At 41.9% G+C, this 23,664-nt stretch overlaps 1 protein-coding gene across 1 annotated transcript in view; it reads right to left on the minus strand.

Annotated features, from left to right (window-relative positions):
* The window catches only part of LOC143354710 (uncharacterized), a 235,594-nt gene extending 213,374 nt beyond the window's left edge, over positions 1-22,220 (minus strand). The window contains exons 1-2 of the mRNA XM_076788974.1: positions 22,092-22,220; positions 8,029-8,469 (exon numbers count right to left, since the gene is read on the minus strand). Of these exons, the coding sequence (XP_076645089.1) occupies positions 8,029-8,272 (244 nt within the window). The 5' untranslated portion in view covers positions 8,273-8,469; positions 22,092-22,220. The remainder of the gene's footprint in view (positions 1-8,028; positions 8,470-22,091) is intronic.
* Positions 22,221-23,664: the final 1,444 nt, after the last annotated feature.

The raw sequence follows: 23,664 nt of genomic DNA on the forward strand, positions 1-23,664 counted from the left end.
CGAGTGCCGCCGTGTATGCAGGATCTACTTCGTGCACGGGAACTAGGAAATTTCAAATTTAATTCACTTAACATCGTCAATTTGCAGGTTCCGTGTGAAATGCTCGTGCGCTTCTGCCGCTACGCAAACAGTATGAAATATCTTGGCGGGGGCCATAATCCTTGCCTTATAAACTTTTCACTAGTTCGCGCGTTAACGCGAAAAATTTTCTGCGGAATGTGCAACGCTTTATTGTTAATTCCATACCGACTGAAATAAATGTGTACAGCCCCGATATTATGTATCGGGTGTTAAAGCGAGTCTTCCCGTTTACGACTTTAATTTATCGATCCTAAAAATGTGGGCTTCTCGTTGGTATATGAGTACAGAAAGAATGATTAAATACGATGAAAACGACTTTATTTGCACAATAAAAATACAGGTGGAAACTATAAAAATGTAGTTTACGACACAGTATTATACAATATTTCTATAAGCATAGCATTCTTGAAATCCTGAACCAACACACCGAACCAACACGCCGAGCCGAACCAATACGCCGAACTAAATTAACACGCCGGACACATTAACAGAAAGGTTAACGTTGAGGTTACACATTTTTCTGTACGATTAATCGCGCTTGTGTATGCGGGACGCGTTGCTCGACGCGATAAGCATGTATCATCGAGCGATTGCAACATGGTAGCAGCTCGCCATCATTCCAACGGAACGGAAAATAGCAGATGAAAGTGGCAGCAGCCTTAAATCAGAAAGGCTGGTGCCCCGGTTTGCCGGCGACCGGGTGCGCGTTCATCGTATATCGAGACCGTGTATCGAGAGAGCCGGGGTGGTAACGGAGAGGCTCGTTACGTTCTCGACAATTAATTACCCTTCGTAAAACTGCGGGACGCGAACGATTTGTCTTCATTGGAGGGGCGACTTATCAGGGTGGCACGGGGTTGCGATACGCGGCGGGGAGAGGGTAGCAGCCGATAAAAGAAGGGCTGACGGGGGAAAATGAGGAAAAAGGATAGCGGGACGGGCCAAGTCGGGGCCAGCCAAGGCCAGGCCAGGGTGAGGAGGCCGGGGGTGAAAGTAAATTTGTGAGGACGTAAAAAGGTGCCACCTTCGCCGTCTGCCGTCCCCTATCGAATCATCCATCAATTGCTTTATAATATCGAGACGTCGTTTGTCAATCTTTTTGTTCCGACGGCGCACTCGATATCGTACACAGGCTGCACTGTCGAGCGCCGTGCAACCGAAAAAGAACGATTTTTAATGGATAAATAACGACGGAATGTAAAACGCTGTGCGAGACGAAATTTCGATGGAACTTTAAGAATAAGTGTTCCTAAGAAACGTATTTGAAATATAGTTCTTTTTTCGCTGACATCGTTTATGTTGAAAAAGTAGAAGCAGCCTTCCCTGTTGGGGTGAGAAATATATTTAGGTGAATATTGTGAAAATTGCTCGAGTGAAAACATTCTACGTAGCAGAATTATGTTGATTTTTAATGGACAAATGACGATAAGAAATGTTAATATTTAACCATTTAACACCATTACTTAATACTGCGTGTAAAATGCTTTTTGCATTTTCACAATTGAAAAATGTACGACAAATTGAATTTTGATTTCAACCCTAGATAACCAAGCTATAATTCCTGGAAATTACACCAATTGAAAAATACAAATGGTTAAGCTCATTTTATTTAAAAACAGAGATATTTTACCTTACAAACGAATAGGTTACATGAAATGAATAAATTATTAAATTATTAATCGAAACATTTCGCGGATGGTCTGGTACCCTAAAATTCAAATGTTCCGATCGTCATATTTACAAAAGATTATGTATCCAGGATTAAATAACAAAAAACAAATTGCACAAAAATTTTGTTCCTTTTGTCCTGTATGTAATACATTTCTCCATAAAGAATCAGTTCTCCTTGTCGCGTTGTGTCACGGTATCCGATACGGCTTGTATGGGGCAGGTCCTGAAGGATGTAGTCAGTGACCGTTCAGGATGCCGCCCTGGAAACAGCTGCCAAGGAAACCACACGTCCTGCGGGAACTAATCGTTAACCGTTCACGTAGAAAATTGCTCGATCCTTTCTGTTGTTTTTCGGTGGCTGCCGGGTTTCACGTGCAATTGTGTTAGATCAGCGACTCGCCATCGGTTCTCCGCGTTCCTTAAAATTTCATTTCGTCCCTGACTCCGGTGAAATTCATTGAGACCCCTCCCCTCCGGGATTCGGCTCCGTCATGGTGTCGAGGTTGATTTTCAACACACGTGCGGCAGAGCCCGAACGTTACAATTAAGTGATCGATTAAACGGCACGCAAACTGCAAAATAATTTCAAATAAAGCGTACGAAGAGCGCGCGCGCGCGTGCTGTTTTCGAATGCAAAATATCGGAGTACGCTGGTCTATAACACCTTGCGCCTGACACGTTTCGCTTTAAAGACTATTAACGTGTTAGTTGACACGAAACCATGACAATCGGTCAATTAGCTGTTTAATCACTTGCAGACCTGTCACTCAGCACACCGCTGCACCCGATTGATGTTGGCACAGCGCGAGCATACTATCGAGCTTACGCCCTGTTGGTTGTATTATATTAAATTGCTTTACAGGCTGATGGGAAAAGAATTCGCAGCACTGTGCTGGACATGTAATAGTTATTACGAAACATCAAAGACCGTTTAATCAATATATGCTTTCGATAAGGAATTCGCAGTGTTTCGGACGAGAAACTGTTAACTGAAAAAATTTTGTTCGTTTTATTAGACTTATTTTTCCAAATACAGTGATTTCTCTGAGAATGTCGCCAACATCTGGATGATAAACGTCGCCGAATTATCCCCACTACCGCTGGGTATACCCCGTGAGGTGTCACGAAGCTCGAGAGGCCCTCTGACGCCGAGGAGTTTAAACATAACATGTCTCCTAGACGATACAAGACGCTGGTAGGACCCGTGTTGTTGACATATATCGAGAATTCACTGTAACCCCATGCCCGCTCGTATCACCAGTCTTGGAATACCCTGTATGAATATGTAATGTGTCTTATTATTTTCTCCAGACTTGTACAACACCTTGCGTGTCATAAACATATCAGACATCAGCACAACAAATATTGCAAATGGTTAACCGTCACCTTCTATAGAAATGAACGGACTACGAAATAATCCCCTTTGTACGTATAACACGTTAACTGGGAATAGGTTTATTGTGCGCACTATGTACTACGCATGTATTAGGTCATCCCGTAAGCTGTGTCATTTACTGCAGTTCGCGTACCGAAACGTGAAACCCGAAACGCAAAGTACAGAAATTTTGTTTTTCCGAGTTTCAACGTAGAGACGGTGGTATAGGTTGGCGGTGTGGTCGGGCGGAAAAAAGGAATATCTCGCGGGCGATTTCGCGGCGATCTCTCGAACGTTTTCGTTTAATGTCGGTCATTAGTCACGGGCGCGGCGCCATCGGGGAGCCGCGGCGGTCGTCGTCGGTTTCCGGTTGTATATGTATCCTGGTGTGGGGGACTCCGGGGCGACGGTTGAAACGAAAACAGGCCGATGACGAGGATAATAAGGACTCGTTAGCTGCCGGAGCGGCGGATCTCCTGCGGAAGACCGAGCTCGCTTCCCGGCCTTGTTCGGGCCAACTTTTTCCGGGCCGATTGCGCTCGTTTCCGCGCGGGCTGCGGGATCAGCTTTTTAAAATGCCGGTAATTTCCATTTTTAACGAGCCACAATGGATTCCCCGTGGCGCGCCGCGTCGGATTTATCTTCGCCAGCCGCGTCCTCTCTCCCGGCCGAACGATCGCGGATCGTATAAGGGGAATTAATCACGCGAAACTGTTGAAAAACCTCTGGCCAGATTTTTCTCCGGTGCGGCCGAGGGAAAAACGTGACGAGAGAGGGAGAGAAAGAGCCACGGGTCCGCCAACGAACTTACCACCCTACTCGTTTCGCAATAAACGCCGGTAATTGGTTGTTAATTAGAAGCGCCTGTAAACTCATCAGCCGTGTTACCGGTGCGCGGTGCGGCACGCACGACAAGTTCGACCCGACTCGGCCCGCAGCGCCGCGTCTGTTGGCTATTAAGTATCGCGTGAATAATAGCTCCATGGAATTAGGAGGACTTAAGAAGTTTGTATATTAAAGTTCGCTAGTTGAATTACGAACTTGTAAATCGGAAAGTTACGCGCGCCCGTCGATGCTTCTTTTTTTTTTAATTATGCGGGAAGAAGCGCACCGTCAAGTAGGTTAACGCGGACAGAAGATAATTCTTTACCAGGAAAGATACAGTATGCGTCGGAGGTACTATATGTTTAGTATGGAAACTCAATTTTTCAGAACATTTTGTTTGGAAATAGGTCTACTGCGCTTGCATACGGTTTTTCTGTACGGCTGACTATAACTGTTTCGTTCTACTTGGGGATTACAAATGCCACCTACGCTATGACTTCTTTAATTACACATGTTTGTATTAGGTAAATGTACTTATAAATTTTAACATTTCACTTGCTCTGCTTCGTTATAAGCTGAAGTATTAATATGTATATATGTAAAGAAAGTACGTGTACTTTCCCTTTTGAATTATCCCGCGCACTCACGGCGCGTTGGTAAACAAGTTAGAAAAACTGACACAGAGGAAGAGAGAGAGAGAGAGAGAGAGAGAGAGAGAGAGAGAGAGAGAGAGAGAGAGAGAGAGACAGAGGTGTCATGAGAGAAGCGGACAAGTGCAATAATAGATTCGATAATCCGAAGGCCTTTAGCACAAAAGTGTAAAGAGTGTAATTAGGGAAAAGACACAGCGAATAATTGACATTTAATGTCGTTTCTCTTTTTACAGGTAAGCCTTGTAAATATTTGTACATAGAAACCTGAAAAATAAAACCAAAATCTCTTTTTACAGGAGAAACCCATTTGTGTAATTATTCCTGCCTTAACCTAACCATACCGGGAATTAATTAACATTATATATATATATATATATATAATATATATTTGTGGCAAGATGAAATTGCACTCGTCTTGTTAAACAGCATCGTTGTTTGCACGCATCATAGTTCAGATATGTAAGGCTAGAGAAATACAAGGATTTCAGTAGAATAAGCCACACGGGGTCGACAACGCGGCGGGGAACGAAGGGATCGAGGAGCACGCGAGGTAAACAAAAACGAGAAGGAAAGAAAGGGGTGGGGGAAGGACGCAGGAAGACATGGGGAACGAGAACACGTAGAGAGAAGCGACCAGGGGAAGAAATAAAAGTCGAAAGGTGGGGCCGAGCAGGCGAGTGAGACGAGACGGCAAGGGAAATAAAAAGAAATTGTCATCGTCCGGGTGGTTGCAACCACCCTTGTAACCGTGCCGCTTCTTCCCCCTCTCGCTTCTTCAGTCCCACCCACGAGCGAGCTTTCCTCAGTCCCGCTTTACAGCCACTGTCATTTGTTTTTACGTTCGCTCCATGTCGTTCCTGAAAATCCTTCGCCTGTCGCGAACGCCATTCGCCCGTCCTTGTCCTGCGAGATTTCGTCCTGGAGTAGCACACGAAAAGAGAGAGAGAGAGAGAGAGAGAGAGAGAGAGAGAGAGAGAGAGAGAGAAAGGGGGAAGACCGGAAGCGTCTCGCCAGGAAAGCTCGCAGGAAACCAAGCACGCGTGCGCGTCTCTCTCGAGAAGTTTGAAACGCGCCGGCAATCTCGGGGAATAAGAAGGACCCGCGAAACTAACAGAAAATTTCGAAGTCTCCAGATAAAGGTGTTCCCTTCTCCTTGGCTGGTCCGGGCTCCGCGGAGTTTGTTGGATTGGAGCGGAGAGAAGTTTGCGCGGAGCGGAGCGGAGCCGAGCTGAGCGGAGCGCGTTGAGCTCGCTGTTTTCTATATTTGTCGGAGTGTTGAACTCTCGCCGCTAGGAAAGTTTTCAGATGAAATTCTGTTTAACTGCAAGATCAACCGAGGATCTCGGCCCCGGTATTAACCCCCCGTTGGATATTGACTTTGCCAGGATGTCTGCTAGACATCTGTATGGCCGGGGGATCCGGTTCGAGCCCGGCGTCGGATAATTTACCGGGACGGATTAATAATACCACCGTGTTTTTCCGGACTATCGCGGTCGAAAGTTCTGCCGGCGTGTTTCAAGATTAACTCCGTGACCGGCCCGCGGGTCGAGTCGAGTCAAGTCGGGTCAGGTCGGGTCGGGTCGGATCGGGTCGGGTTTCCATCCACTGGCAACGAAAGTTTTCGTTTCTCGACGAACCAGACGGGAAATATTGTTCTGTTCGGCACGCGAATACTTTTACTCCGGACATATGTCCTTTCACATATTTTTCTGATTGTCTGTGCCCACCGGAAACGTGCTTTATAGATTTAATTTTGTTTGCAACACTGGATTGGTTTTCTTCAATGGACTTTTTCTTGCAGAGGAAAAAGTTTACTGTCGTCAATTACCTACATCATGTCATATATTTAGAAGGATACGTACAATTTTCCGCATGAATATCACCAGAGACAATAAAACATGTAGACTGGTCGGTAACTGGTGCCACAACCTAACGGGAGGGTGTGGTAATTTTACATATAAGAAATAAGTAAAAACTATGGAACGAATTTTGTTCGTACCAGGCTTTGTTTTCGAGAAAATCGACTTTGAAGTCGAAGCCGTCAAGTTCGCGTGGTTAGCATTCGTAAGTGGAACCGTTAGGTCATGAACAGACGTGTCAAACGATTATTATTCAATGCCACGCGTGTTCGACGAATTTTCAGACTCGATTTTCTCGAAAACAAAGTCTCGTGTGAAAAAGTTTTATTCCATATGTTCGATTTATTTCTCATGTAGAATCACCCCCTTTTCGGTTGTACAACCAGTTAACGATCACCCTTTATATATGGACACTGTAGGGGACGGTGAAGTACAAAACTGTGGAAACATAAAAATAATTTAAGAATGTTCTTAAATTATTTTCGACTTATTAAGATCATCAAGCGAAGAAACAGTTTGGTTTGAATAAACTTAAAATTGAACAAAGAAAACACACAAATTCCTGAAATTAAGATTTTTACATATTGTGTCCTGTGTCTTCTCTCCTCGTGCTCCAAAAGTTTAATTTCGTTCGGTTATAATTGCCATTCGGAATTTACATGTCCGTTCTGTATCAACGATGAGAGTGTGCGGGCGTCCTTTTGGGTGGATTCGGGTATAGCGATGGTTCTCGCAGATCTCGTTGATGGTCGGAGATTTTGAGGAAGACGAGAGTAGGAGAGAACGTGATTGAGGATCTCGGAGTCCCCGGATAAAGGTTTTCTGCTTAAACTTTATACGAAAAAGTTTCCAAGAAAATAAAGGAGAAAGTTCGAGCTTATTTCCGACGGGAGACCAGCGAGCAAGATAGGTGGCGAAGGTGATAAAGACAGTATCGCGTATTAATTTCGCCCGACTATTTAATTAGCAGGGCCTAAGTAGAGAAGATAAGAGTTTAATGAATACAGATAGCCTTGTAATCCTAACAGTTTTCTTCTTCCCTTCTTATCTGACTCTTCGCCATGACTCTTTGTTCCTTAAGGGAACAATGGAACGGTTTAAGCGCTTCACGTAAAAAAAAAGGCACACCGTTGCCATGGCGACAAAGGATTTCTTTTAAACCACCCCTATTTTTTTCTTAGTTTAATGACAGATTACACAGTGAATTGAAGTTTATTGTCCGATCGAACGGCGGCTGGGTCAGCGACCTCCGGAGTGAAAGTCGTTCGATGACGTTGACTATCAACGCTTCATACTTGAAACACCTCGGTAATGCAATCTTTTCATCAACGTTTCATAGGAGATCTGATTTTTACTTGTCAGACACCGATGATGTTGAATCAATTTCAACTGAAGCGCTTATTAATTATGCATTTGATGCAAGTTCAAAGCTACAAAAGAAAATTAAAGAAAAAGACAGAGAAATATTCTTTATAGACTGGGCAATACACAGATGTCGTACTGCCGAAGGATTATCGTTCATTATAAGAGAAGTATCGCTAATAAAAATGGTAAGGGTACTCACTGAACTGAGATGTAATATTCGCCGGTTTCACGATCTTCGGGCAGACCCTGAAGAGGCCTAGCTTGAAGCGGACACTCACGACATTCGCATAACTACGCGGTAGCTGGGGAAGAATCAACTTCTCTTCGGTGTGGAGCCAGGCAGGTCCTAAAAGGGCCGTGCTTAGGGCTGCCAGCGCCGCGATCCCACAGACAACACCGCACCTGGTCAACCTGATGCCACCAGGGCCACCCGAGCAACACATCTTTCGTCTATGTGATCACTCGCTTACTTCAAGATGACATTTCTCAGCACCACGAGGAATCACCTCGTCGACTTCAACAGCCCCCGCCTTTCATTGCGACTGAACACTTCCCTTGAGCTGCGACACATTATCGTACACCTTGCTCACGAGTTCGCAACTAGGGGTCCTTGAAGCCGGAAGTTCTCCGATTGTCCATCCTGCATCAAACAGACAGGAAAGAAATATTAGAAAAAGAATCATTTTTAACGCTGAATGTTTTTTCAAATCATAAGATGGGACAATTTTAAACTGTTGTTGAAAACAATTAAAAAATTATTTAAAGGTCTGCCTTAATTTTCCTGATAAAAGCTTGAGAGGGCTCTACAAAATGTTGAATATTAAACAATATTAGTCGACTGTTTTTATATATTCCATTTTTTAAACACATATCCTATATGCTGATAGAATCAGCCCAACGAACTTGTAGGTAAGTGATTCACACAAGAACCCTACGTTTCTATAACGGTTTAAATAAGATGCTGTTTTTAGGGGGACCCATAAGTAATCAATTATTTTGAAATCTAAGACAAACTTTGTAGTAAATTCAGGTTTTTATTTCTTAATTTATTATATAATCTCCATCATTATCAAGGGCAGTTTGCCCTTTTTCCTGCTAATTTCCTGCTAATTTTCCTACTTTATTGTCCCACCAAATGCACAATAACACCTTTCTAAGTGATAAGCCAGGTTTAGGGGTTGATATTGCGGTTTGATTTGCAGAAAGCCATTGCTTGGAACGCTTTATGTTATCATAAAGAATTCATTTTTCATCTCCGGTAACGATTCTGCTAAGAAATGGATCTCTACGAAATCTGGATAGCAATGAAGTACAAATTGATCGACGAATATTCTCGTTGGTCTCAGATAATTTATGTGGTACTCATATTCCTTGCCTATATGCCTTTCCTATTTCGTGTAGGTGCCTTTGTATAGTTGACCATGTGGACCCAAGGCTTCCCGATAATTCTTGTATACTTAATTTTGGATCAGCTTCCACTAGAGATTTTAGGGTGTCATTATCAAATTCAACCGGTCGTCCACTTCGAGGCCTGTCAGAGAGATCATAATCACCATCAGCAAACCTTCTGAACCAACGTTGACACTTATTGACATTCAATACATCTCCATAAACATCACAAATTTTCTTTGTTGTTACCGTTACATTAAATCCTGCATGAAAATTAAAACGTATGCAATGACGAATATGATCCTCGGAAGCTACGGACGCCGCCATTTTATTACAGGGTTGTCAAAAAAATTATACTTTTTAGAATATTTTGAACACAGGCTGCTTTACCGAAAACTGTAAAAGAATACGTGTTCCCCCTTCAACGATCGGTACAGAACTAATGGCAAAACAAATTCTTTGCAAATAATTGATTACTTATGGCTACCCCTAGTACTTAATATTATTTGAAGAATATTACCAATAGAATATTCAAAAATTAGCTATTTGCTATTTACTGTTTGTAATAACTAAACTCCGGATTTTATGCATTTATGACAAAAACTAGTGGATGAAACATAAAACAGTAAAAATATTGAATTGAAAATATGAATTTAAGAATACTACAATATTTTGGCCGACTTATTAAACTTGGAATTCGACTCCCGTTTCTTGAAATTGTCGCATAAGATTTTTATTTTACACAAAGAGGCATTTCTTCAGTTATGTTTTAATTGCTTGAGTTCATGATACCGTCGCGTATCAATTTCACTCTCCACTCTCGATTTTCACGAGGACATAGAGTGTACCTTAGACCTATGGCAATTTGTCAGTCGACCAACGATACCGTCGTCCTTGTTCGATGAAAGCGGTATAATCCGGCTACGATAAGCGAGTTATCGTCCGTCCAGCCGTCGAGTTTGACTTTATCGAGCCCCGCTCGGGATCTCTCGCGTCCGTCGTGTGGCGTCACGGTTTAATTCGCAATGAAGCTCTTCGAGATTCGCGTATTCTCAAGCCGGAATAAGAGTTCACGTTCCGTATAAATAGCTAATGCCAAACTCGCTCTCGGTCCTGCCATTTTGGCGACTTATCGTTCGAGCATAGCTTCCTTAAATGACGACTTCTAATATTTTTAATTCACGATTATAAAGATGCATGTGTGAGGAATTATGCAACAGATTTATTTCTTCGGGTATACGCTATATAAAAAATAGCCAATAATTTGAACAAATTCTTGTTATTTTCATAAAGCAATATAAAATAGTTATATCGAAGAAAGTTGGAAGACAAACGAAAGTAAACATTTTTTTGCTCAACTTAGAAATTTGACAATTACTAAAATAATTATTTAGATCTTAATTAGAATCATTGCAATAAGAGGTTTTGTGCACGAGTTAAACATGGATATCATAAAATTTTTTCTCTGTAATTGTATTATCTCTACAATTGATAGCTGTCTCGAATATTTCGATAAAAATTTAATAACACCGTAAGGTGACCGTAAAAAGATTTGCATACTCACGGGTGCCAATTCTCTCGATCAATTTTTCTTAATTGAATCGGACACGCGATGAGGATTCACCGCATGATTTCGCCAGAAAAGTCTAACCATCGTGAAAACGAAGATATCGAAGATATCGATGAGGCTGTACCAACAGATGGAACTTCTAATTCAAGTTAAGTAACTCGTTCGCGTTATTAAAACTCATATCCAACTTTTTAACAGTCGCGGGGAAAGTTTTATAACGAATTCCGAAGTACAATCGAAATCTGCAATTTAAAGTTAACAGGAAATTTGTATTCAGCTGCTCTTTATCAGATGCAAGTCTGATTGATATAAATTGCTTCTCCTGCTGCCCCTGCAAAACTACGGAACGGCGAACTCTGGCCGGAAATATGCTAGCTGATTTATAGAATTCATAGAATATGTCATTTCTTTCGTTTAATTGCCTACAACTATATCAAACGAAATATATGATGTCTTTGAACCATTAAAACCAATTAAATGAAAATTATAAGGAAAATAAATATGCGTTCCGTTCCTGCGAGGTATAAAATTGTTTTTTAATTTAAACTATATTTTCATTTTATCAATAATGTCGATTTCAAAGTTGTTTTTTAAAAGAACGCTTGACTTGAGACCTATAGTTCCTTTGAGACTTTATTTCTTCGCGACGAGTACTATTACAGTGCAATAAAAAAATGTTGACCTCGAAAAAATTGTCAAGGTGAATTTTGTGGTCCATTTTTTTAACCAGATCTCCACCGATGTAGAGGTGCAGAATCACGCTATAGTGATCACGACATATAGTTTTGAAACACCCTGCACCGATCATCCTATGTAGCACTAAATTGTATGAAAACATTTCTGTTGATATTTCGCGTGCCACGAGCTGCCGCAGGGGGTTGAAATATTCGTAGCTCGTAATACGATGCGACGAAATAATTTGGAACGGCCTGTATAAAGATCGAACGGAATCTATCGTGCATATGTCAGTCATGAAGTGGTCGGCCGCGATCGTTAGCGCTGCTGGCCATTTAAAACAAGTTCACACGGCGGCTTTCCATTCCCTTTTTCATCTGGCCGGGCCGTTGTTGGCCTGATCTGTTTCGCAGTCAGCGAATTTCGCGCGTGCTCGTGTTGGAACATCCGCCGGTCGGACACCAGCATCAATAAAACTAGCTCAGCGACGTTTCTGATCCGGTAAACAACCGGTTCTAGTATTCTTTGCCTGTTCCAGTGACAGCGCGTTGAAAACAGCATCGCGCTAGAATTCTAATTCTCACTCGGTCTCCCTTCCGAAAACAAACATTTCCATCAATTTCTCGATTATTTTATTCCCTGCGACAATCGTTCCTAATCAAAAACTGTGACGCATTTTCTGCGTCGGTTACAAAATGTGCTGGAATTCTTCAATTCCTTGAATCGTAATACCGTTTTAAATTTCATAATGATTACCACGAGCACCGAGTTCTCAAACATTCTCTTTTGTTAATTTCGTACAAATATTTCATACACAGAATGGCAGATTAAAGTGTTCCAAATGCAGATTAAAATGTTGCTGCAATTCTACAAAAGCACCGTGACGGTAACTTCGAAACTAGAATGAAATAAATTCTCTTATTAACAAACAGACCGTGAATGTGGAAAAGTCAATTTACACTATACGGCACGGACCGGCACGAACAATGTTGCACGGTGCCGGTCCGTGTCGATCCGTGCAGGTCCGCGCCAGTATAGTGTAAATTGACCTATGTACGTTTAACAAAAAGCTAGCGACCGTTTCCTGGCAGAAAATATTCAGGCAATCCTTCAGAACTGGATTAAAAGACCACGAAATTCGTGCTGGCTCGTCGTCGGTGGATCGGAGAAAATAAATCATGGCGTAAAACTGTCTCCCGGTCTGCCGTCGCCAGGTTCGCCGGGGATATCAGAGATATCACAGTCGGTGTGCCCCCCCCCCTCACCGATTGCTAAACACGACGGTTCGACGAGTCCTGCTCCCGTATCTGGTCCCGTAGTTCACGTAATTTTACGATACAATGATTCGCAGTTCGCGCTCGCACGGATCCTGACTGACCTGACGTTTGAGCGACGTATATACAGAGGAGGGTATGTGGCATGACGGTTTTTCGGAATGGGAGAGGCACACGGCACGCGGCATCGTAAACGGGAATTTACTTCCGCGAGAATATTTCCGGTGTTCGTAAATACGCGGAGAGAGGGCTGACTCGCAGCCGTCGCGATCGCGCGCGAATTTCAGCTCCGGCAAGTTTACAACGATCGCTCGTTCTAAGCAGCTGTGCCGCGGGACTCATTGAAATCCACGGATTTTCGGAAGTTGCGCCTCGCAAATTGTCCCGCCGCCATTGCCACCGGTGACACCTCTCTCTCTCGCTCTCTCTCTCTCTCTCTCGCCCCTCTCTTCCTCTCCCTATCGCCCTCTCGCCGTCGGTTCTTTCTCCCTTTGTCCCACCCGCGACAACCCTCGCTACCTAATATTCGTCACCGCCTGCGGATCTTTATGCATCAATGGTATTTGCAAATTTTTAGAATACAGCGCACAATGAGAAGACAGTAGAGCCTCCCATATCCGAAATAGTAGGCAGAGAAGATGTGTTCGGATAACGGAATTTTCGGTGAACAGAACAATCACCTTTCTGATATTAAATTTCATTTATTTAAATTGAAATGAAGAGCGTTTAGACAACGACCTTAGGATCGACTTCATCGTCCAGCATCGAACTATTGACATTTCTTCACGGTCTGTCGCCAACACCCTTCAACGAAACGTTCGGAGAGATAAATTGTTACACACGGAGCACAAATATTAGATCGGATACGGTCTGTTTGATGTTGCCATTAGAAATTGTACTGTATTTTTATACTTCGTACTGGATTCCGATGGTTGGCAATGATGCACGAACGAAGAAAACATATTTTTACAAGCGCCTGGAAGTTATAATAATTTCTATTTATGCCATCCAAAAGTGTTTACGATATGTACAATAACATTACAATCGTCTGAACTTTGTAGTTTCAGTACACACATTTTCAGAGCAAATAGAAACCGCAGTTTGAAAGATAAATTGAAGGTATACAGTCTTTACTCGATATATGTCTCAAATATCTAGCCGATAAAAGTACCACAACTATCCCCACAGCCGCGGGGTATACCCCGTTCGGCAGTGTATCAAAGAATAGTCTCTTCTAGTCGATATATGTCCCTGGGTAGACAGGTGTTCTAGACATATATCGGGGTAACACTGTATATCGAGGGACCCCGGTGTTAACATAACTATAAAAAATATTTGAAAATTTTCCCAGCTCTAGCACCTTAGGTCGCTACTTCTTAATAATTGTTACCTAGCATCTTATTTCTCAGCCTTCTTCTAGACCCCAGCATCGAATTCTCTCTAAACTACCTGGCTCCTCTTTCGATCGCGTTAACCCACTTCGGGCTTTTTGTTTATAATTCGCGGAACAGACGGCTCGGGATGGTGAAAGTTTCGTTAGCGACGAATGACGGCGTCGACTTCATTGAGAGGATTTTAATGAACTCTTCGTGGTGAACGACTTCGCTCGTTGAACTAGGTCGGGCAATGGACAAAGAGAATAGTTTTAACGAGCGGAACGAAGACACTAGATAACGATTCGATCACTGACTTTTAAGTTCCGGTCGAAGGTTTTGGGTTTGATAGTGGCACGCGTTAACTGGAAACGGATATTTATCCAAATGCCGACGTTACGGCGGGAAATTACACCGGTCGCGATTAGTGCCATTTACTATCATATAGGGACTCCGACGATGTAATTAACAATGGATTTAGAAAGAAGATAGAAATTAAACGAATCATGTACAGGTGTATAATCCAGATCTCGAGATTAGGATAAACTTAAAGAAAGGAACAACTTATTTCGTCTACTAATATTTTTATTAAAAGCGATACACCTTATTCAACTTTCACGAAACCATCTCTATTGATTAAGAATCCAGTAAATCCATGAAATGAATAAAGGAGACAAGGTTGATCATGAAAATTTCGAAAACTTCACACATGCAAGGGAAACTGATACACCGTCATTTGCCCCCCCCCCCCCCTCGGAACCACGGCACTTTTGTATTAAACAATTTTTCACGAGACGCATAGTTTAAAAGTAATTCGAGGTGTGCTAGTTACGCGACTTTCCAATCTGCTGCGTGAATATGTTCCAAATGAACATTCTTGTTAAAACACCAGCCAGTGCAAACAAATTTGATTTCGCGGATCCGATTTGTTTCAGCAGAAGGAACCGCACGGTACTCGGCAGCAGCACGTGTCCTCGCTCATTTTGCGAAAGTGGACTGGGTAGTCATAACGGCGTCTGATGGAAGGTGTACACCATAACTCGTGTTTCCCGCTCTGCCTATTATTTTCAGTTATTTCGCATTCGCACGCAACTGCTCCGGTTGTGAAAAAAAGAGCCTCCCGTTTCCTCCTCCGAGTAGATCAAACCGCCCACAATGGTAAAAGCGGTACCGGTAATGGGGTACTCGTACCACTTCCGCGTGCCACGATCGCTACCGATGGGTAGGCAGCATCGTTTTTTTTTTCAAGATGCTCGCGATAAGGGCGATCGGAATTAATTTCATTCAGAGCGAACAAACGTTTTAATGATTCCTTTTTTTCCCCACTCCCCGCGTAACTAGAAACCCATTAACAGCGCTCGCAACCGCCGGGGGCCAATCCGAAGAGCGCCCCGTTTTTCAGCTTCCTTCGAAAAGCCCTTCGCAATTGCTCGCTGGTGCGGACCCACTCGATCTTCTCGTTTCACTCATACCTCTTATTTACTTTTCTATTTCAGTGCGGAGGGTGTGATTCTACATGAAAAAATACAGAAGAAATTTCTTTTCGTTCGACGCCTCGCATTCGAGAAAATCGTGTTGGAAAATTCGGCGAACATGCGGGCTGTTGAATTGGAATCGTCTGACTTGTCTGATCATGACCTACTGATTCTACTTGGCGGATCTTCAAAGTCGATTTTCTCGAAATCAAAGCCTCGAACGAAAAAAATGTATTCCGTATTTTCAACTTATTTTTGCGTGTAGAATCACCCCCTCCATCGTTGTACCATCAATACCGGGACACCCTGTACATCGGTTATGGTAATTTCGTTGGCGTTCACGATTGAAATGTTAGGAAATATGACGATAATCAAGATTGTAGGCAAAAATTCGAAATATTTAGTGAACCAAAGACAAGCCTATCCTGGTCGGTAACAAATACGAATTCAAACGATGGCCGATCAAAAACAGATGAAATTTTTTTAGTGGAATTATGGAAATTCTCTGACTGTATAGCAAAAGCCGTTTAGCGAAACAGGTTAATCGCAAAAAATTAAGTGATTAAATGACGATCTTGATGCACCGATAACAAACGCGTTAAGCGTCGTGTAAATTCATATTCGCCATAACCGCGTAAGTACTCGGCAATCTACTAATCACTCAATGAACAAGCAATAAGCGCACGCTGCGGCGCGGCGGCGTGGATTCTCACACTAAAAATCTCGTTAAAAGGAGCCACGGGGAAAGTGCGCAAGACGAGGCCAGTCGAGTCGAGTCGAGTCGAGTCGAGGCGAGGCGAGGCGAGGCGAGGCGAGGCGAGGCGAGGCGAGGCGAGGCGAGGCGAGGCGAGGCACTCGCGAGCGCCACTTCCTGCCCCCGTTCAAAAGAAATAAAGTAACACGGGGGGGGGGGGGGGGGGGACCGCGGTCGAAAGAAGTAATTAAACCTTGGCTCGTGTTCCCGTGTTCGCCCCGCTTTCATCTCTTTCAGTCGAAATTCATTGGTGGTCGTCGAGGGAGAAGTTTCCGTTTAAAAACGCACGACAGTTTTTCCGGGGTCCCGGTGAAGAGGATTCGAAGGAGGCGAGAGGACATCAAAGAACGCTAGAACAACCGAACTTCTGCCGGCGCTAGCTGTGGTGGTGGGGGTGGGGTGGGGGGGGGGTGGTCTGCTCTCAGAAACCGCATCGTGGAATTTTTCAACTTTTCTCGTCGGACCTGTCGTGGCCAGGATACGACAGAAAAAGGGGCGCGGGGGGTGGGGACAGGTGGGTGTAGGGGGAGGGGTGCGGGAGAAGGAAACTTTTTCAACATAAAAAGAAAGGCGATCAGAAAAAGGGGAAAACAGAAAGTGGAAAGAAAAAATAATCCGGGGCGTCATTCGCGAGAAGGCGAACCGAGAGGAGAGAAGCTTGCCGCTGATCCTTCCAGGCGTGAATCGTGGTTGGTTCGAACTTTTAATTACCTGGTACTTAAGAAACGGTCTACGAAGAACGAGCAAGGGGCGGGAAGGGGGATAAAAAACGAGAAGAGTCTCGGCGAAAGAAACCGAAAAATAAAAAGGAAGAGGAGTGGGGGAAGGGGGGCCCGGGAAGACCGAACGAAATGGTCTGGCGGGACGTGTGCAAGACCAACCGGGGAAACAGGTCCGCGCGTTTGTGGAACAGACTTAAGCAACCACTCGAAACTGCTTCCCAACAGGAACGAAAATCATTCGAGTATCCTCCCCAGCAGCGAGTTGGAGGGTGGGAGGGAGGGAGGGAGGGAAAGAGAGAGAGAGAGAAAGAGAGAGAGAGAGAGAGAGAGAGAGCCGCAAAACTTCCACGTAGCCCGGCTTTTTTTTCAATTAATTAAACTCGGAACATTCGGAACGGACCCGATCGATTCATGGCGATTTATAAATTAGTCGCGAACCGGTTATTGGAATCGGTTTCGCAGCGGGAAATGTTTTTCTTGTTCGTAACCGTTCCATGTGATATTAAAAAAGTTCTGTAACGGGGGAGGGGCTCGGATCGAATCGGCTTTCAAATATTTTGAACAAAGTTGCAGATAATTTGTTTTCTATACACTGTGATACATAATCTTTAATCGATAATGAAGTCGGTGATTTAAACACATCGTTCGCGAACAAACGATTTTTCGCATTTATGACACAAATGGACAGGTGTAATTTAAAACAGTGAAAAGATTCGATGAATTTAAAGTACTATTGCATTACTTGCTCTCTATTAAATATATTAAGAAAGAAAATCAATTTCTATTTCACTTCAGTTTGTTGCAATAGAAATAGAACATTTTTATTTTGCATAAAGACCCGCAGCCTGGTCATTATGAATAAACTGTGGATCTGTATGCAAAATAAAAATAGTCTTAACAATTGCAGCAAATCAAAGTTAAATGAAATTGTATTTTCTGAATCATCTTAAAGTTTTGAAAATAATGTAACAATACCCTTAAATTCTTCCAGCCCCTGCTCAGTTTTTTGTTTGACCTATTCGTCATAAATGCATAAATTGCACAGTCTAATTACGAACGAACGATTTAAAAATATAATTGTTGTATGCACCTGATACGTTATTTAATATCGCATTGTATCAAAGATTGAATAAATCCACAAAAATGATAAATAAAAACAATACACTTAATTATACATTAACAAAATATTCTTTTGGTATTAATAGTATTTTAAATGCAATAAATAAAGAAGTAAACAAACATGAAACGCAATGAAGGAAATAATCGGGCAAAACTTTGGTGGATTTTTGTAGCATTCTGGTCAGTCCGAAGGAAAATCTCGGTGCGGAATTATTATTTCCGGTACCAGAACAATATATGCATTTCCGACAGATAAAACTCGCGATACGCGAGCAGACGCGAAGCTGGCAACTGATTTTTCGTCGACCATTCCCACACGGCTGCGCTGTATTTCTCAGCGGATCGAGCTCGGTGTATATTTAATTGAAAAACATGTAATTCGTAATTTCCCCTGGGAGAGGTTCGAGACCCGTCTTCTTGATCGTTAAGCTCCGCAGCGGGAAATTCGCGAGACAATTTTGATATTGCGTCGAGCGTTTCCGCTTCTCGTTTTTTCTTCGCAACCTTAAGTCCACTGATCCGTGCAGATTCGAATACTTATTCCCGGAAGCGGATAAACGAAGACGAATGCAGCGAACACGACCGTTTCGATCGATGTAGAATTTCCCGTGGAACGTAGAATACAAACAAAAATTCTTTCAATTAAAAATTTCGATTCTTTCAGCTGCAAGCTTTGCTTGTATGCTATCGATTTAAACGTCGAATAAAACACGATAATTGTTAATATAAAAAATTAAACAAGAGTATGTTAAATAAATTTTAACCTGTCCGAATATTCAATAAACATTCTTTATCCACGTTCCTTTGTGGGAGGAAGGAGTGACGGATTCTTCAGTCGCTGCGCAATGTCGACACTATAATTTCCCTTACGTTTCGATGTATTCAAATGAGAATGTTGAAAATACGTTTGCACACATAAAACGCATTCCGTAGTTGCTTTCAAAGGGGGGAAAAGGGTTTTGCATTCTGTATTAAATGCAGGTTTCGATAAAAGTGGAAACAGTATTTTCGCCAACGTTTCCTTCCGACATAAATAGCGTATCCCGTTCGTGTAAAAAACCTAACGCAAAATCCGTGCTTTGAACTCTTTTCGATTTTTCTTTTTTTTTAGAAACGGGGAAGGGGGAGAAAGTCCTTTGGTAAATAAAATAGTTGGAACGGATGGCTCTGTCGATTCGGTAGCGTTCCGAAAGGACTTTATACAATACATACATGCCCCTCTTTTTCGAAAGCTTTCCACCATGAAGTTTGAAGTCTCGCGTAATTTTCAAAGCTTTCGCCGAGTCAGCCGTGCAGTAAGATCGTGACAAACGCATCGATTGAGTTACTAGTGTTTACAATTTCGCGACAGTGACAAATTATACTTGACAAAATACATCGACCACTTTCAAAAACTTGTTATGGACATTGCTTTTCTTCCTTTTCATCTTGTATAAATCAATAAAAACTACTATTTATGTCTTAATAATTTATTCACCAGTTGCCTTGTGATTTCTTCCGCAATTATCATGGTTAGAACTATTTTGCTGTCAATAATGGTCTATATGAGAAAGAAATACTTCAATTGAAAAAAGACAAATAACAAATAGTGGATTCTGTTTGAAATTTTTTCCAGGAGTTTGACTAAATAATTGCAAGGCAGGTGATTAAGTGCATCTGCTATGTACAGTCACCGGTATTAATAATCGGACGCTCTTTAAAAGACGATGACAGTTTTAATATTAGACCATGCGACATGGATTTTTTTTTTTTAAACAGAACAATTAGTTCACTACATGACGTGAAAATAAAAATTTTGAAAAGATTGCGAGTTTTCACAAAATTTTTACGTGGGCTTATATTGAAAATTTAGAAACTGCGTTTTGTATGTCTGAAATTTTATCGAAATACATGAAAGTTTACACTTTTGTTAATTAAAAATGTACATTAAGCAGCATTGTATTAAAGCACGATTTAAAAATGATTGAAAAATTGCATGAACACAAAAAATCCGTAGTGTCCAAATTAATTTTTGTAGAACAAAACTGCACGTTTCGGCGGTTTTTGTTGTACCGTAAAAATGACTGAAGAAACACAAAAACCGTTGCCATGGGATTTTCGCCAAATTATGAATTTTTGAAACAATTTCCCGTGCCCCTTCATTTAATATACATGGTATTTTGTTTTGCTACAATATTGCATCGAACAAGCCGCAAACAATTTCTACCGGTTGCGAGCGCTTTCGACGTTTCAATATTATCAATTATTCGCGACGCTATCAATTCTACTCCTCTTTCTATCGCACTGACAACATCGCGGTAAACGACCGATCACCTCGCATCTCGGAAATAAGAGACGTAAACAATTTGCGGGGGAAAATGTGGCGTGCCTCCGCTCGTGAACACGCGGGGGAATATCGAGTCGTTTATTTCCCGGCACTGTGAATCATCTAGGCTAAGATAATACCTCAGCGACCGCGAATAACAATTTATCTGGAACGTTCTTTCGGGATCACGAAAATGGAAGAGGCGTCTACCGTCTAGCCCGCGATTACCGTCCTCGATACTCGTGAAGTCCCCCATTGTCATTTATCAAGATTCGTTCAGAATAAGGCAGCGAAAAGCAGGACTAAAATATAGAAATTGTTCATTTTCGCGTTTAATTGAAAAGGCTACAAGATGGCCAAAATGTTTCCTCGCCTCAAAAACCATACTCTGTTCCTGATAATTGGACTTGGGACTCTTAAACGAAACAAAAATTGTTCGTATTAATTTCAAGATGTAAGAGTTGTGTGGACTTTCTTTTCTTAATAATTTCATGGTGTTGAAAGATATATATACAACGACAAAAAGGTGTGCGTTTGTTGCCTGTAGCGGAACGTAAAATTCACCAAAGCTTCATGTAACAGTTTGGCAAACGAAAATTGACCACCTGGTCATTGCGAGCTAACTGTGCCCTGTGTTTATCCGTTTCACAAGGAATAATGGAACACTCCCGATTCGAGCTACTAATTGTAAGCCACGTGTTGACATTGTCTATTTTCATTTTGCCACGGTCTAAGAGTCACTAGCCTTGCTAACCGACAGCAAATAAGCAACTCCGAGCATATTCCGAGAAATACCACTGATATCATCCCCGAAGAACCACTAATTAATACCAAAATACATTCCGCGTCTTGTTAATCGATTTACTGTCGAACTTCCATCAAACTCTTTAAACCCGTTTCTTCTGCACGTTTCATTGATTCTTCAATTTCCATTCCATATATTCTCTGTGAAATGTGCTTAATTAACAGTCCTGGCATTTCAATAATACCCTTGCTGTCCAAAAGGAATTTAATATGCGACATTCAGCTTATCATGACAAGACCCGAAAATTATTAACATAACGTGCACACCCGTATACATAGATTCGCTTTAACGGAAATCGAAATACCACGTTTCATTGCATTTATTCACTTTCACAGCTTTCGCGTGAAACGTAGCAAAAAAGAAAAAAGAAGAACCAATCAATCATTTCATCCCGTATTAAACTAACGAATCCATCGAGTACCAATTCATCAGACCCCAACAGAAAGAGAAATCCAACAAAATAACCAATCCGAAATCAAAATTGAAATCATCAACATGCAGAGACGCGGATCGACCCCCATCGAGGACAACAAGAATAACACAAAATTCCGAAATTTCAACTGGTAATGTAATGAAAATGATAATCTTGTCGACGAGAAGTCAGATGACGTGCCATTAAACTAAAAAATCCATCGATTTCCAGTCATCAATTCTCAACAAAAAAATGTGCAAAGCAGGTATTCCCATTCATTCTCCACCGAGTAATTTCGTGACGACAACAAAGGGTAACGCAAATGTCTCAAAATTTCCAAGGAAACAGAGACGACAACATTGTCGATACAGATGTGCATGGTAACGTACCCGAGTTCACAATAATTTCTGAAAGAAAAAACCGGAAGCCGGGGCGCTGTTTCGTTCGACTTCACCTGTTCACCACTCAACCACCATGAATCGTGAATGTGCGTAGGATGCTAAACACGGGCCACGGGATGCATGTATCGAAGAGATGGAACAACAATTCCCGGGAGCACATTAGAACCATAAAACATCCACGGGAACACGGCACACGAACGTACGGGGATCGAGAGGATCGAGGGACGCTCCGGCACGTTCGTTCTCGACGGCGGCCGGTGGCGAACTACCCTTCGTAACGCGCGCGCCACCGTCTAAAGTGCGCCGTTGGCTCCGTCGCTCTGACGGAGGAAGGGGACGACCCGACGGTATCTTTTTGTCGCGGGCTTTCTTCGAGGTAAACGCGCGTGAAATCGTGATCGCGTATGGTTCATTGGGCCCGGGGTGTTCGTGGCTCGTTAGCGGCGCTGAGATCGATCATATATCGTAATTAACATGTCCGCAGTCCTTTGCGCGGTATCCGTCGATTGTAGAGGGAACTTTATTAGCTCCACGCACACGGGAAATTCAAAGTGCTTCTTTCTGCAGCGCTCGGAAGAATCTTGGAAATTTTTGACGTAATTTTTTGTGTTTGAACTGTTTTCTTTTTTTTTTAATGAGTATATACTCATTTCAATGGAATGCTGTATATTTTGGATAATTGTTTACTATAAGGACGACCTCTTCGATTTGAACGAGCTTGATATATGTTGTCAAGGTCATCATTCTGAACAATTCAACTGGTCAAGCATAAAGAACAGAATTTGAATGGATTTGTTTGGTTTCCTCTGTTAAGAATTTTAATAAGTCAGATATAATCTAAGAATATTTAGAAATTTATGTAACACCTTCAGTCTTGCATTTAACTTATTCATTTCTGTCATAAATGCACAAAATCTGTAGTCTAGTAATGAATAATAAAGAAATATTCTTGAAAATGTCAATATGCCATAAAATGTCTATATCAGTAATAATTTCTAAGCAAATATTCCAAATGATGCTAAATAGTAGTTGGCACTTATAGACTGTGCCTAACAAGAGGAATGCACTCATTAATAGGTGTAAAATAATTACTATCAGAGTAATTAAAAATTGAATAAAATAAAATGTAGCGATATGTTTTCATTATTTCCAATCTCGAAAAATGACTAACAGAATAAACAAATATTTAATGTATGCTGAATAACATTGATAGAAATTTTGTTACTATTTATAATTTCCAGTTTCATCCTACGTACATATAGTTCCCAAGTAATTGAAAATACTCGTAACACTTTCTTAAACTTTCCGCTATCCTGAGCTCATAGTGCAGTGACAGTAATTATTTTAATATGCTTCTTCGCGAGTTTAAATAATCCTCTTTTTATTACACGTCATACTGTACGTCTAGTAACTCCGTCGATGAAACCTGCTTTAGGAAGCGTTGTTTCCCAGCGTTTCTGAAACAGCAACTTTTACTGCGAGCGTAATTAAACTTTCGCCATTCAGAAATGGAGAATGTATATCACGACTGAAGAAGTGCATCATACATCGTTGATAAGGT

Source organism: Halictus rubicundus, chromosome 1 (genome assembly GCF_050948215.1).
Source record: "Halictus rubicundus isolate RS-2024b chromosome 1, iyHalRubi1_principal, whole genome shotgun sequence".
Taxonomy (NCBI): domain Eukaryota; kingdom Metazoa; phylum Arthropoda; class Insecta; order Hymenoptera; family Halictidae; genus Halictus; species Halictus rubicundus.